This window comes from Lineus longissimus, chromosome 2, assembly GCF_910592395.1.
Source record: "Lineus longissimus chromosome 2, tnLinLong1.2, whole genome shotgun sequence".
Classification (NCBI taxonomy): Eukaryota; Metazoa; Nemertea; class Pilidiophora; order Heteronemertea; family Lineidae; genus Lineus; species Lineus longissimus.
In genome coordinates this window covers 300,890-314,930 of record NC_088309.1, presented here as the reverse complement: position 1 = coordinate 314,930, position 14,041 = coordinate 300,890, and the positions used below count along the sequence as shown (strand labels likewise).

At 43.4% G+C, this 14,041-nt stretch overlaps 2 protein-coding genes across 5 annotated transcripts; both read left to right on the top strand.

The window, feature by feature from the left end:
• Positions 1-175: 175 nt before the first annotated feature.
• LOC135483841 (growth hormone secretagogue receptor type 1-like) lies at positions 176-1,652 on the top strand. Its single transcript, XM_064764889.1, has 3 exons — positions 176-489; positions 842-1,062; positions 1,177-1,652. The coding sequence occupies exons 1-3, from the start codon at positions 176-178 to the stop codon at positions 1,650-1,652; spliced, it is 1,011 nt and encodes a 336-aa protein (XP_064620959.1).
• LOC135499934 (equilibrative nucleobase transporter 1-like) lies at positions 888-12,302 on the top strand. 4 transcript variants are annotated; one of them, XM_064791002.1, is made up of 11 exons: positions 888-1,062; positions 1,177-2,540; positions 4,639-5,336; positions 6,319-6,365; positions 6,681-6,850; positions 7,249-7,678; positions 8,024-8,137; positions 8,613-8,802; positions 9,283-9,360; positions 10,784-10,907; positions 11,113-12,302. In XM_064791002.1, exons 3-11 carry the CDS (start codon positions 4,696-4,698, stop codon positions 11,329-11,331), a joined length of 2,013 nt encoding a protein of 670 aa, XP_064647072.1. In that variant the 5' UTR covers positions 888-1,062; positions 1,177-2,540; positions 4,639-4,695; the 3' UTR covers positions 11,332-12,302. The 4 variants fall into 4 exon arrangements, with proteins under 4 accessions (XP_064647072.1, XP_064647089.1, XP_064647081.1 ...); XM_064791011.1 differs by lacking the exons at positions 888-1,062; positions 1,177-2,540 and adding an exon at positions 3,269-4,065; XM_064790997.1 differs by lacking the exons at positions 888-1,062; positions 1,177-2,540 and adding an exon at positions 3,269-4,247.
• Positions 12,303-14,041: the final 1,739 nt, after the last annotated feature.

The following is a 14,041-nucleotide window of genomic DNA, read 5'->3' as shown; positions in this document are numbered from 1 at the left end:
TAGCTCTGAGGGAACTCGACGTGGTGGCTTCCGTGTCCACTCATGATATGATTTAGCTCTGAGGGAACTCGACCTGGTGGCTTCAGTGTCCACTCATGATATGATATAGCTCTGAGGGAACTCGACTTGCCACTTGCTTTAGTGTTAACACAGAGTGGAAGTCACACTATGTAAAATGATGGGATCCTTCAACTTCACGAGCCCTACACAACGCCATCAGGATGAGAGGATAGTTGTCCTTCTCCAGGTTGCCTTTGACTCCTTATCCAGATATCCCTGGATCCTAGCAAGTAGCCTCGGCATCCCTGGCAACATCCTGTCCGTGTTGGTGGCGAACAGGGCCCACAACCGCCGCCTCTCCCCCTGTATCTACATGAGCGCCATGGCTGTGGCGGACACGATCTTGCTCCTTGAGATCACCTGGTTTTACTCCCTCTTTTACTCGGGATATTTGGATGGTCTCATTACAAATCCTGAACTGGCTAATAAGTAAGTAGTATATACCGTAGTCTTTATTTTTCGTCGTTTTCCGCTTATCTTCCTAAAGCATGGCTCATGACGATAATCTAAATCAGTCAAAGTTCTTATATGACTCGGTTGTGAATCAAGTTTCCTACATCAAGTTTTCTGACAAGATTCTGGTCAGATTCCGGGTTGAGACAGCTTTCTTACAATATTCGCATAGGATTCTGGTGTAAGATTCAAATGCCCCGTCCTGCAAAGGTCCATGTTGGAAGTGGTTAATGGTGTCTTTATGACAAAAAGAAATCATATCATACTCTCCGATAGGCAATTAACATGTTCATCGGAGACCAAGCAACATTGTTTTGTTTCATTTCAGGTTTCATTTATATTTCATGTACACGAGCAGTATGCTATCCGGCCTCTTTCTCGCGGAGATGTCCATTGATAGACTCATAGCTGTGAGGGTACCAATGGCTGCCTCGAGACTGTGTACCACAAAAAGGGCAAAGGTCACGGTCATCATATCATCCCTCATCATAGGGACAGCCAACTTGCACGTGTTATATATCTATAGATACATCCGGGACCCTGAAACAGGTAAAACCATTATTTTCAACATACAAAGTCACTGAAAAGGTTTCATTGAAATAGAAAGTAAGCACGGAACAGAAGACGTTATTACTTGAATAGTTCTCTTTCTTGTCTTTAAAGGTATACGCGTGATGGTGTTTTCAACACTCAGGGGAGTGGAACTCGTGGCTTCCCTTTTCTACGTATTGGTGGGGACGGTGTTCCCTTTCCTAATCATTCTCGGCAGTAACCTCGTCATCATCGTGACACTACGGCGGGCCTCCAAGGAAAGGGCCCGGCTCAAGTCCAGTCAACAGAAAGAAGGACCGGGGAAGCATCAACAAGAAACACAGCATCTCACCGTCATGTTGATCTTTGTGAGCGTGGCCTATATTGTGACATCACTTCCGTACCGGATGTATGACTTCAGCGCCCAGATTCCGGCCGTGGACGCCATGTATGATATGTCGCAGGTTTATTGGAGATTACGTTATGGTATTGGTCAGTTTGCTGTCATGAATATTTGGTTTTATAATTTCGCTGTTAACTTTTATTTATACATCATCGGAGGAGGCAAGCGTTATAGAAATGATGCGAAAGAGGTGTTGTTTTGTTGAAGATTGTTTTATCATGTTTACATTTTAACCTTCGCTGATACAGGTTACCTACATTTTCGACTGACATAACTGAAGCGGGGAATTTATCCTTACATTAGGACGTGGCCGCCTTCATGATTGGTCGATAGACATGGATGTGCGGTGCTAGTTTTACAGTGGACCACACGATTCTTCTCAGTATAAGGAAAGACTTGTTTGGATTACAAGACATGACACTTAGTCTTATCTCTGCTGTTGTACAGGCCCTGGCCACATTGTACGATGCACGTTGTTGTGACCCGACAGTCTCGTCGTCAAACTAATAAGTAGTCCGACGAGAGTGCCCACACAACACGATTGCAGTCAGCCAACTGAAACACTGATCATATCGGCTTTTGTACACTGCTCACCAGTTGATGCAAGTGAAACATCTTTAGGAAAGTTAGAGTCGTGGAGCGGCGAATTATTATACTCGTGATCACCGGTCATACACTGCTGATATAACAAAACTAAGGGATCGTATTACCCGTGATGTACTGAGGTTGCATTGGCTACCAGCGCATGAGCGCTCTGCTGATGGTATATATCAGTTATTCTGATTCGCTGCTTCTTGTTTCCTCATCTCGCCTACTAGTCAGTACAGGTGTTGGCTCATGCCGGACTGCCCATCATGTCTTGTTCCTCCACTGTCATGTCTTTGCCAAGGTCTTATCAATGAGTACGTGTCCAAATTCCTCTCGAATTCCTCTGATAACCTTTTCTTACTCTTAAGTTGTTTGAATAAAGATATGGCGAAATGACATTAATTGAACCGTCGCGTCAAAATATGTATGTATGTTATCGTTAAAATATTTCCCGATGATTTCGACGAGCCTTCATTTTGCTGCAGACGTGAAGCATCTGGCCGAGGTAGGTTTTCCCATTCCGCCTCATCTTGTGATACAATGTGGAGACGCTATTTACCCGGTTTGGTGCTTTTGTTTCAGATAGGCCTATTATACTTAATATAGGACTTTTGTACAGGCAACCTTCAACAGGCTAAAGAAGCGTCTTCACAGTACCTTTGTTGATATCTGACAACTTCTAGTAGCTCTCGAACTCTCTGGCAAGATGCTCGTCATCAGCCAAAACAATCACAAGTATGGTATTGTGACAGCTTTGCTCCAAGTTGCCTTCTCTGCTTGGTTCTACAGGTACAAAGGCTGATTGGGCAATCCGTGCGGACAGCCAAGTAGGAAGTACGAGGGTTTGTGGTGTCATCAAGTCTTGAGCTATCACTTACTTGACACTAGCAAGTTCTCATTTATACTAAATTAGTTGCAAGAGGAATCGGTGAAATAGTCATGGAGCGTCTATAGAATACATACATCAGTACTTCGTCGTTCGTATCTCTTCGATAGACTTGCGAAACCTGCCCAGCACCAGTAGTGAACCAGAACGGTTGCATGCGTTATCATCTCAGGGTCATCGCGGCGAAGCGTTTGTGCTGCGCTGCACAACCAAGCTTGTCGCTTTCGTTGACAAAAGAGATAATAAATTGGTGCACGCAGCTAAAGGCCTACGCTAGGTCCGACACTTTACCTTGTTTTGTGACACTTGGGTTCAGTTTGTCTTTAAATCTCCTGGACCCGTATGATATTTTAAAGTTTTCGAGTGTATGAATGGGTTAAATAATGGGTTTGCAATGGCCAATGGCTTTATCTCATGAGGCCAAAATAAATGATTTCTCTATTCAAATGATATGTAAACCACAACCTTTCAACAATAACAAAACGCCCATGACATGTTTTCATTCTAAAGGATACTTGATTGGGGACATGTTTAAACTGGGTGGGGGCTTGATATTCGGTCCAGGCAAGTTCAATCGGCGTGTTTACACAAGATAGGCATAAGATGTTCTGGTGGGTCGAAACGGTATCTTTCCATTGAATTTTTTATTTTATTTGTCGTGCTTTATATCGGTAGGTCTGGGATTTATAGACACCGTTACGATATTCTTTTGGTCCCTGTCAGTTCAGTATAGGCCGGTAGACACAGCGTCAGCAGCAAAGTACATCAGTGTCTTTCAAATAAACTCTGAATACATGTAGGCCTGCTTGTATTATTCAGCACAATGAGAAATTCTCTTTTATATCAAATGTCATATTACGATGAGGTGACACAATAGCTTCCAGCTGACCTATTCTCGAGCACAATAATTAACATTTGCCACCATGTTGGCAAAAAAGAAAATTACCGTGTAGATGAGATATGCATATGCATAAATTACTATAGCTTTAATGACCATTTATATTATTTCAGGCCTGTTTACCTAGGCCTTGAATAGGAGAGAACTGTCACATCAGTGTTTGACGTATGTTTCTGATACACGGCGTTTGTCAACCCAATCACCCGGGCTTGGTAAAGCTGGGAGAAGGATACATGGAGTCACAAGGTGTGGATTCCGATGGCTCCTTAAATGGCTTGAGTGTGCACACGCCTTTAACGTTCAATTCATAATTCCATTAGTTGGTATATATACACTGGCATATTAAACTCGATCCAAATCGCTATCAGTCAAATTGATATCAATGTACGAACTTTGTGGAGCCATTTTATTGTTTATCCACACTAAAGGTAGGGTAATGTTTTCCGTGTTTGTAGTCTCTGATTGTAGGCCTCATCTGAACTCTCTCTTCTCTACACTGGTTATAAGTCATCGTCGATTTCTGAGCGAGTGTGCAATGTAACGCAGTTGTAAATCTGTTGATCTTATTTATACAATGTACTTTTATACAACATGTTCAAGTTAGTGTGGCAATGAGTAAGATTTTGCCATGGTCCATCTTGTTCCAGGGATGTACAGATATTTTGAAATATGGTAATTATTGTGTGATCACATTTCTTCCCAAGCTGATATGTATGTGGTGATAGCGATAGCTGTGTCTGTAGGACATGCCGCACCACTTCTCATCGTCAGGAGGCTTCTCTACTGAGGGATTGCTTTCAACCCGTCCGTTTGTTTCAGGAATGACCGCACAATGGTAACAAAGGGAGTCGTTTAACGAAAGAGATATCTCACTTGATGGTCCATTTGGCATTCACTTCAGACGTTTGTTTCATCATCTCAATGAGGTTCAAGATGGCGTGCGGAAATTGCAAACGCGTGGTGGGGATTATCTTCTGCTGTGTTGAAATGTTGTTGTTGTCCGGCGTGATGTTCGGTTGGATATATCTTGTGGACGTGTTGCGGAACGATGGGGTGTTCACTGACATCTGCGTTAACATGTCATCTATTCAAAATAATGCCACAATCAAGCTGACAGTCCGCGACATCAGGTTAATGGTGGAAGATGATGTTAATAAACAAAGATACAGACGGACATTACGAAACAATGATGTCCAAGATGACGGAGGTGGCAATGTCAAATATGACACTGGGTCAGACGTGATAACATTATTTGAGACTCTAAGCGAAGGACAGCACGCCACAGCACTGCCTGCACCAGATGGGTCCAATGGCATTTCAATGGCTGTGGTGTCTCCCATTACCAGTGAGGATGGATGGTACGGCATCCTCCCCTTGAAAGGTTACCGCTGTGAGGAAGAGTGGCAGACGTATGTGTTTATCTATTTGGCCGCCATCTTTGGTGCGCCGTTTCTGCTCTTGATCATTGGTATTCTCTATGATGTCTGTGGCACGTGGTTGGTGAGGATCATTGGCATGTAAGTATTGGTTTGTTCAACAGTTTGACATATCATGATGCCCCAGGTTTTCTGTGAGATAGCAGAGTCCTTTTGCCATCGACAGATATTTGTCATGTGGCTGTGTGTGATACAACGCACCGATTTATTAGCCTATGCACATTGTCCTAGTACTTTAAGACCTATGTCATATATCAATACATAATTTGTGATAAAAAATATTATGTTGTGCATTATTGCAAACCGGTTACAGCTGTCGCCATAATCACGTCATCCGTCAAATGTCCGTAACCTAATTCATCGGCATTTCCATATTAATACTTGGTTTATGGTTTGTTGTTTTATCAATGACTGGCAAACCCAATCCAACAACTACAGTAATGATCTTCCGAGTTATTGGGACAATTCCACTGAAAAGACGAACGCCATGTGGCCGAGTTCAAACCACAGCCTGGTGGGGCGTAGAAACACAAACCAAAACACATTCTCATCAGTTCGTATCCTAATATTTCTATATCTATCTTTTACCTGTGCACTACATGGATTGAACAGTTCATCGAATTCATCTCATCATATGAAATACTGCTGAATCAGACAAGTTTAATTAAGTCAATTAGCCCATTTCTGGATGAAAGAAAAGAATAGCTCGTCTACGATACGTTTGCATGTCTCCCCTTAGTAAAGTATTACCATCCATATGATGTGGTTCAGTCCCATAGATGGTTCATACGCCTGGTATGTCCAAAGTGTCAAGTGCTAGTAACTTAACCCAATGATGAGTTCAACCCGAAGCACTCAAAGTTTTCCCGCGCTTGGCTCAGAACTGTCTTCAATGAATTGACACATAAAGAAAAGAAAGACGATACCGGTAGTAATTCTTCATTAATTGTTTGTTTTGCATTCTCGCTCTTTTTACATATTTCTGGTGTCAAGAATTTCCAAATCATTGCAATTAAGTTCATAGTATGAAAATCAAATAAAGAAGCCCTCTCGTTGATTTCAGTGTCTTCATCATTGCCGGGAACCTGATGATAGCATACGCAGCTGAAGGTGAGTCTGAATCGTTTTGTCCACAAGCACTGCAGAAGATTCCCATAGCCTTAGTTGGAAACGGTTGATAAGCATGCATGTTTAAATCCCGGTTGAAAGATGGTAGCTTGATAGGTAACGTGGCGCAAGTTCTTTTTTCTATAATGTGGTTTCAAAAAACGTTTGTCTGATCACCAGTTGGTTCATTTCTGAAAGTTATCGATGCACCGACTCATAAATCGTCCCCCGATCCTGATCCCAAATGTGAATTGACCTGTGTACTGAACAGTCCCTGTACCTTGGTCTTTCTCCACATCTCTCCCCAATCCATTTCAGATCTCAGCCTACTTCTATACGGAGGGACAGTGCTGGTCCATAGCGGTGGTCTCGTTCTCCTACTCTCTAACATTCAGCTTTCAAACTACTTCTACTCGGCAAGAAGTACCATCATCTGTGTGATCGTCGGCTGCTTCTTCAGCAGTTCTGGCGTCTATTTAGCCATAAAGGTGAGCATAGTCATTTTTGCTTCATCTTTACCTCTACCCTCGTTGGATGAATACCGTTGTATCCGTGCTGACGATCGATGAAGAACGAAACTTCACTTCCACCATGCATTCACGATACTAGACAGCGGGCGTGTTTTGATAATTATCCGTTTAGTCATCGCACGCAGTGAAAGCTTTGTTGTATCAAGCTTGACTGCACCGAAAAAGGATTTCGTTGACAAAACGGATTAGAAAGATACATATTCAAGTCTTACTTCAGCCCTGTAAACGTGAATCAATCCAATAGCATGTCAAATACTCGACGTACAAGACTTTTCCTGAAATCTTCAACGGTTCCATGTGCTGGCAAGGTAAAGGCAAAGACCAAGGGACATCCACGGTTTTCCTTTCTGTTTCAGTATATCATCAACGACTTCACTTGGGTTCCGCGGCAGTACATCTTTTTCGTGATGGGGGGTATTACCTTGATCCCCATAGCAACGACCTTCTTCTTCCATTCAATGATTCGAACAGAGGAGAGCGAGTTTGGCTTGGACCGGTACAGGCCTCGTGAGACAAGCCACATCAAGATGAACAGCAAAAAGATCTACCGGCAGACGATCCGTAATGGGACCTTACCGGGAGACGTGGACGAGCCGATCATTGATGATGGGCGCTCCACGGTCAGCAACATGAGTGGCGGCACCAACCTGTTCATTGAGAGGGAGACTTATTGCAGGGTGACGTGTACTGCCACCTTTATCCTCCATGTGATGTGGTTCTCCGTCCTTCAGCTTCAGAACTGGTTTATAGCCTCCATGAGATTTAATCTAACTACAGAAACCGTAGGTGAGGACCAAAGAAAACCCGATCGGTACTGGTAAAGTTCGATAGGTCATCAAGGGCAAAAGCTGAGGACAAGAGCGTGTGCATGATAAGATGTAGCTCTGGCTGGCGTAACTTCAATGGTATTCAACAAACGATTGGCCAACCGGCTTCTTTTGGACAAAGATTGAATGTTACCATATAACGGGATGTTCTTTAAAGTTCACAGGCTGTCAGTTTGAAAAAAGAAAAACCGAAAAATCTGAAGTTTACCATTTCGTTGTGGTGCTATTCTATTGCAATATCAGAGTCATGCGTCAATTGCTGAGTTTAACCACATTATACCTGATTCTCCCTTCCCTTTTACAGCTTATCGAGAGGAAATCTACTACTACGGGCATATCTGCTTGCTTATTCTCGCTCCCGTCATAGGCGTTGGTATGGACCATCGACGAAAGCACACAGGGAAGAAGTTCGATGACAGTAAGTTCAAACGCCAAAGAACGATTTGACCCACTTAGTCCAACCAAACTTTAATCTCGCAAGTCACTATTTGAGGATGGTTGTCACTTTCAAACCTAAACGATATTTACGCCCAAAAGGCGTCTCGTTGAATTGAAGATAAGCGAAAAGTTTTGTCACTTTGACCAGTTTGAAGTTGACATGTTATTGGTCAGTGGAAGAACCTTATCTGGTACCTCCCAAAGCCTGCCTTATATCACATTGACTTTGATTATGGCTTACGTAGTCATTTCAGATGTCAAGGGAGGGTACTTAGTGGATCACCGGTCACTGTGATCCCAGGATGTTGAAAATCCTTGTTGAACGATCAAACAACACTGAGTTATCTCTGGCAGGCAGGGAGGCGCTGTATGTCACGACTTCTGAACCAAGTTGCTCTCACTGTTACATGTAAAGACTTCACATCACATAGTAAACCTATAACCTCAACTTACAGATGAGATTATCCACCTCAAAGGGAGCATCATCCCAGTGACAGTCACCTCCATCCTCGGTCTCATCCTGGCCGGAATAGTCTTCATCCCTCTTTTCGCCAGCGCCAAGGAAACGCTCTATGCCATAGACTTACTCCTTCTGATCGTCAACTATTTCTCCTGGGCGACTATGGCTGTGTATATATTTCAAATGTAAGTACATGTATGCGTCAGCATGCCGTTTGTTCTATCTATCGGAAGTAGAGTAGTCGGCCTATCCTTTTAACTTGAGAATAAGTTTAACGGTTTCTTTTTGCACGCTTTCTATCTCGACCTCTCTGACGAAAGTCATTGCAGTAAGAGAAGAAATGCGGATACACATGCACGGTTTAATACCCAGCATTCCAGTTTGGTAACGCATGCAACAAAGGTTTTGTTTGTTGCATCGTAGCGGGAATTAACAAACTTGTTGTGTGCGTTGACAAAACGGAACATCTCTGGTTTTTACCTTAAATGTATAGGCTATCGTTCTACCATCTCAATGACTATGCTAACAATGGCGAAGCCCGTTCTAAACTACCTATCACGATGTGATGAGGGGCAAAGCATCGATATGCGACAATACCATGCTTCGGACTTCACCAACTAACTCCGTTCATCAATAAACTTCCTGAGAACTTCATTAACTTCTAGGGCATGTCTGGCTGAAGGGAGAGACCTAGCTGGAAGGGAACTGTCTCACCTTGCGTCTCTAACACCTCACAGACACATGTAGGTCATAAACTATCATCATTAACCACCCTAGCACTTTCCCAGACCTCTGTCTCGAGACACCGTCTACCCTCTTGCCATTCCATATATTACCGGCTCTCACCAGCTCACCTCTCTTACGACCATCCTACTCGGACTCCCAAGCCTTGAAGTCAAAGATGAATCGACTTCACCGGGGCCACTGTCGTTGCATTGCTTGTTCCTTCCTTTTATCCCTCTGTTGTTTTTGCTTTATTCTGTTTACGTATATAAATGTGAATTCCTAACTAATACAACAGCATATACAAACTGTGTAGCATATATCCACCTCAGTGTCTCATGTGCCTTCGGTTGTGACCTGAGACCTCAGATAGGACAACAGTGGTGGGAGTTGTTCTCTCTTGTCACACCCAGTTGACGGTTGTGATAACGGCAGCCCATCGGTAGTGGTGCTTCCGTGGGTAGACTCCCGAGAAACTCATAGTAGTCATAAACATGGTCTTCCTGGGAGGAGGGACGTGGGCGATCTACTGCGTTCGGAGTGCATCTTTTGGCAGATCCGATCTAGTGGCAGGTACCAGCGAACATCCGCAAGCTACCATAACCGCTACGAAGCTAAAGCTGACCAAAATCACAACTTACGGTCGATGCCCCACTTTAGTGTCTGTAATCAACTCCTTGTCTACTCATGCCGTCTTCTTCATCGCACAAATATGATCTGCCTTACCAGCAGTCCATACTTAGAATGATATTCTAAAATACCTTGGTACCGTAAAGTCAACTTTTAAATGGAAAATGCATAAGCCTCGTTCTGAGAGTGGAGTGTTTTGGACACGCAACCAAGATGCTCTACCAAAGTTCCCTCGGGTTGCACTAAAATGTGGAACCATGCACACAGCTCACTTCAGAAGTTTGAGGCTCTCAAAACACTGCTTCAAACACAAATCAGCCAAGGAAGCATCAACCACCCTAAGTTTTTTAATGAGCACTACACATATTTGCTGAGAAAAACGCTCCAAATAGCCCATTTGCGCGGATTTTAGCGTCACTTGAGCGAGCCGATCCGGACTTCCTATACGGGCTGCCGTAACATAATGTAAACAACGGCGCTACCGGCGCTCCGGGCAGGCGATGGATGGAATTTGCCAAATTCGCACATATTCAAGTTATTTCGTGGCCTATCTTTTTAAGTTTGAGGTATTTTAGAATAGAAATTGAACCCTCGGCTTCGGACCTTGGTTGAGTTACCAAGACACTCTCGGGTGGAGCTAAAATTTCGTCCAAACCCTCGCCTGTCGGCTCGGGTTTGGACTGTATTTTAGCTCCACCCTCGAGTGTCTTGGTAACTCAACCAAGGTCCTCCGCCTCGGGTTCAATTCCTTAAAACAAGTTATCATCGATATCTGTGTCGACTGTTCAGTCGTAGACTTGTCCTTTCTTTCAGCTATCCAAAGGCGTTTTTCGGGCGACTGTTTTCAGTCACTGTACTTATTGGGACAATCTTTGGAGCCTGCCATTACCCATTGTTGATATTACTCAAACTGGTGCCAGAAGTCAAGCCGTATTATGTAAGTAGAAAACAAAATGTGAAGGGAGAAGTACGGAATTCCAAAACTTGGAGAGTTCAATCCAGTCGTTTCATCGTCATCATCATCATTTGGGTTTTGGGTTCCGTGGTTCACTAGGATCTTTGTCACGCCCAAACTGAACCAAACTACATCGCAGCTGGAAATAAGCCAATTCACAGGTTGTTATTTTCATTTCTTCTTTCAGGTGTTCGTCGGTCTTGGTGTGCTGCTTGTCGTGATCTGCTCACATCCAGTTCACTTGACAGTTCGCGTGAAACATCTCGAGAGAGAGAACGAGAAGAGAGTCATGAACTCCATCTGGTCAGCTGACGCTAATAGTTACAGTGCCGTGCAACAACTGAAGAAGGGAGATACCTTGACCACAACTAGTGACTTGACACTCGATAGAACAACAGCATTTTAAGACACCACCAAAGCGCTACAAGCACTTTTTTTCTTATTCGTGGCGAAATGGTCCATCAATAACTTGTGCATGCATAGCCAAGACGGATAATATTGCGTGCCTCCGAGTCCCGTAGCTACAGATTTCTGCTCAATTTGCCCCTGCACGTGTGGCTAACGCCTTTTTACTGCTAACGCGCGAAACAATTATTTTCTTGATGACAAATATTCGAACAACATTTCCTATAACTCTATCGAATGATTTGTATCGAAATGATGTTTCCTCTTGCTTATGCGGACCGATCTCAGATTTCATTATATTGAAATAGAATGCGTGTGTAAATGTGAAGCTCGTATCGTGCTCTAATTACGAAATTATAATTGTAAGTGACAATGCAGAGATTATCTCTATTCTAGAGATGGTAGGGAATCGTGTAAAATTATCGGTAAAAATTATCATGTATAACTTTCCATAAACCAACTGATATCCCAGAGCAGGCCTATCTCTAATTAGAGAAGACTAGAATAATAAGAGCGACCCTCAGTCAAGTTTGCTGCTATATCTAATGCTATACACTTCATTGTAAATACGAAATGCGTTGTGCACAACTGATCGTATTTGAAATACCTGTGCATTTAATGTATTATCAAACATTAGCCTTTAAACAGTGTATACAAGGCATTGAATAATCAACGGGCGGGTGATTTCATCATGCTCTGTGCACTGTGTGGACAATGGTACAATTGTTATGTTACAGCAGTAGGAGTCCTTGACAATGGTCTTTGTTATTCAGGGGTGCACGTACTAATGTGGCCATTTCTTGATAGCCGAGCGGAACTGACCACCCCAAATAACAGAGGCGCTGGCCAATGGACTCGCCGTTTCGGTAATAGAACAAGTGTACGGTTGTCCACAATGGTATGGACCCAACGCTGACAAGGTGTATTAATATGCAAATCGAAACCAACAATAAATTATTTCAAATTACGATTCACTGCTCTTCGTACTACTCATTGCAATGGCCTGCCATCGTGCCTAAATTCCTCCACAAGATGCCCATAGATGGAGACTCTAGATAAATGTGACGACACGCGTGTCTTGCTTTCTGTAAGCATAGTACATGTACTGTATAATCGCAATGTCTCCGTCCATGGATGGACGTTCTACAGAGGTTCATACAGAGATTCTCCATCACCATCATGGATGAAACATTGATGATTAATCACCCAGGCTAATAAGCATCTCAGCGACAATTTTGTAAATCCTTCCTACAGCCAGTTCAGTGATCACAAACGATTCGTTAACCGATCACCTTACCCTGATTTTTTCCAGATTATCTAGGGTGCTTAACTGAGAGCGAATTCTTGGCCGCATGCCGAGGTCCTTCATCGAGAATCCCCATTGAAAGCCAATTTCAAAGATTGTTCAAAGTTAAAAGTAGCCTACATATACAATCTTTATGGAATGACTTAATGGTTGGCCAAACGCTCCACCATTTTGGTTAGAACACGAAATCCTAAAACAATTAGAACTCCTTCAAAATGAAGTGAATGCCAGTTGAAAACATGGCATGCCTTTCTCTGAAAGACAAAGAACACACTCCTAACCTTGGAATTGGCATTCGTTTCATTTTGAAAGAGTGGCTATTTCACGGCCGGACAACCCGTTGTCTCCGTGGCCATGACCGGGTTGGACACGAGTCCTAGAAAGGGTCACCGTGTCAGGAGTATCATAAAGTATTTAAGTCTAGCGTTCGTGGATAATTGTCATTTCTGTGACCCATTCACGCTTCAGTTACTTTCTAAGAATTGAGATATGCAAAATCCCAGGTGCGGATTGACTGATGGGGTCACAAATAAATAACTCAGGTGTCAAAACTTTAAACTGGTATTGGTAGGCAGGCATTCGAGAGCAATCACCTCTCTGCAAGAAGGAGTGCCCATATCAACATGGCCTTAAACAGGGTGGTGCCATCAATGCGAAAAGGAATGTCCAAAACAACGTCGCACAGCAGGTCAGTACCAGCAGATTCTTTCAAATTGAAAGACTGGTACCAGTATACAGAATCAAAGCAGCAATGTTCAAAACAAAACAACTTTAACACGTCGGAAAGCCATTTTCAAACGCTGCTTGATGTTGTAACAACTTTATTGAATTACTTGGTGTTTGTCACCATCCCATTGTCCTCATTCATTTCCCGATACTGCTAACCCTTCATAGTCATGGACAGCCACACGAAACATGCTGAGGACATAGGACAGCCACACGAAACATGTTGAGGACATAGGACAGTCACACGAAACATGCTGAGAACATAGGACAGCCACACGAAACATGCTGAGGACATAGGACAGCCACACGAAACATGCTGAGAACATAGGACAGCCACACGAAACATGCTGAGAACTTAGGACAGCCACACGAAACATGCTGAGGACATAGGACAGCCACACGAAACATGCTGAGAACATAGGACAGCCACACGAAACATGCTGAGAACATAGGACAGCCACACGAAACATGCTGAGAACATAGGACAGCCACACGAAACATGCTGAGAACATAGGACAGCCACACGAAACATGCTGAGAACATAGGACAGCCACACGAAACATGCTGAGAACATAGGACAGCCACACGAAACATGCTGAGGACATAGGACAGCCACACGAAACATGCTGAGGACATAGGACAGCCACACGAAACATGCTGAGGACATAGCACAGCCACA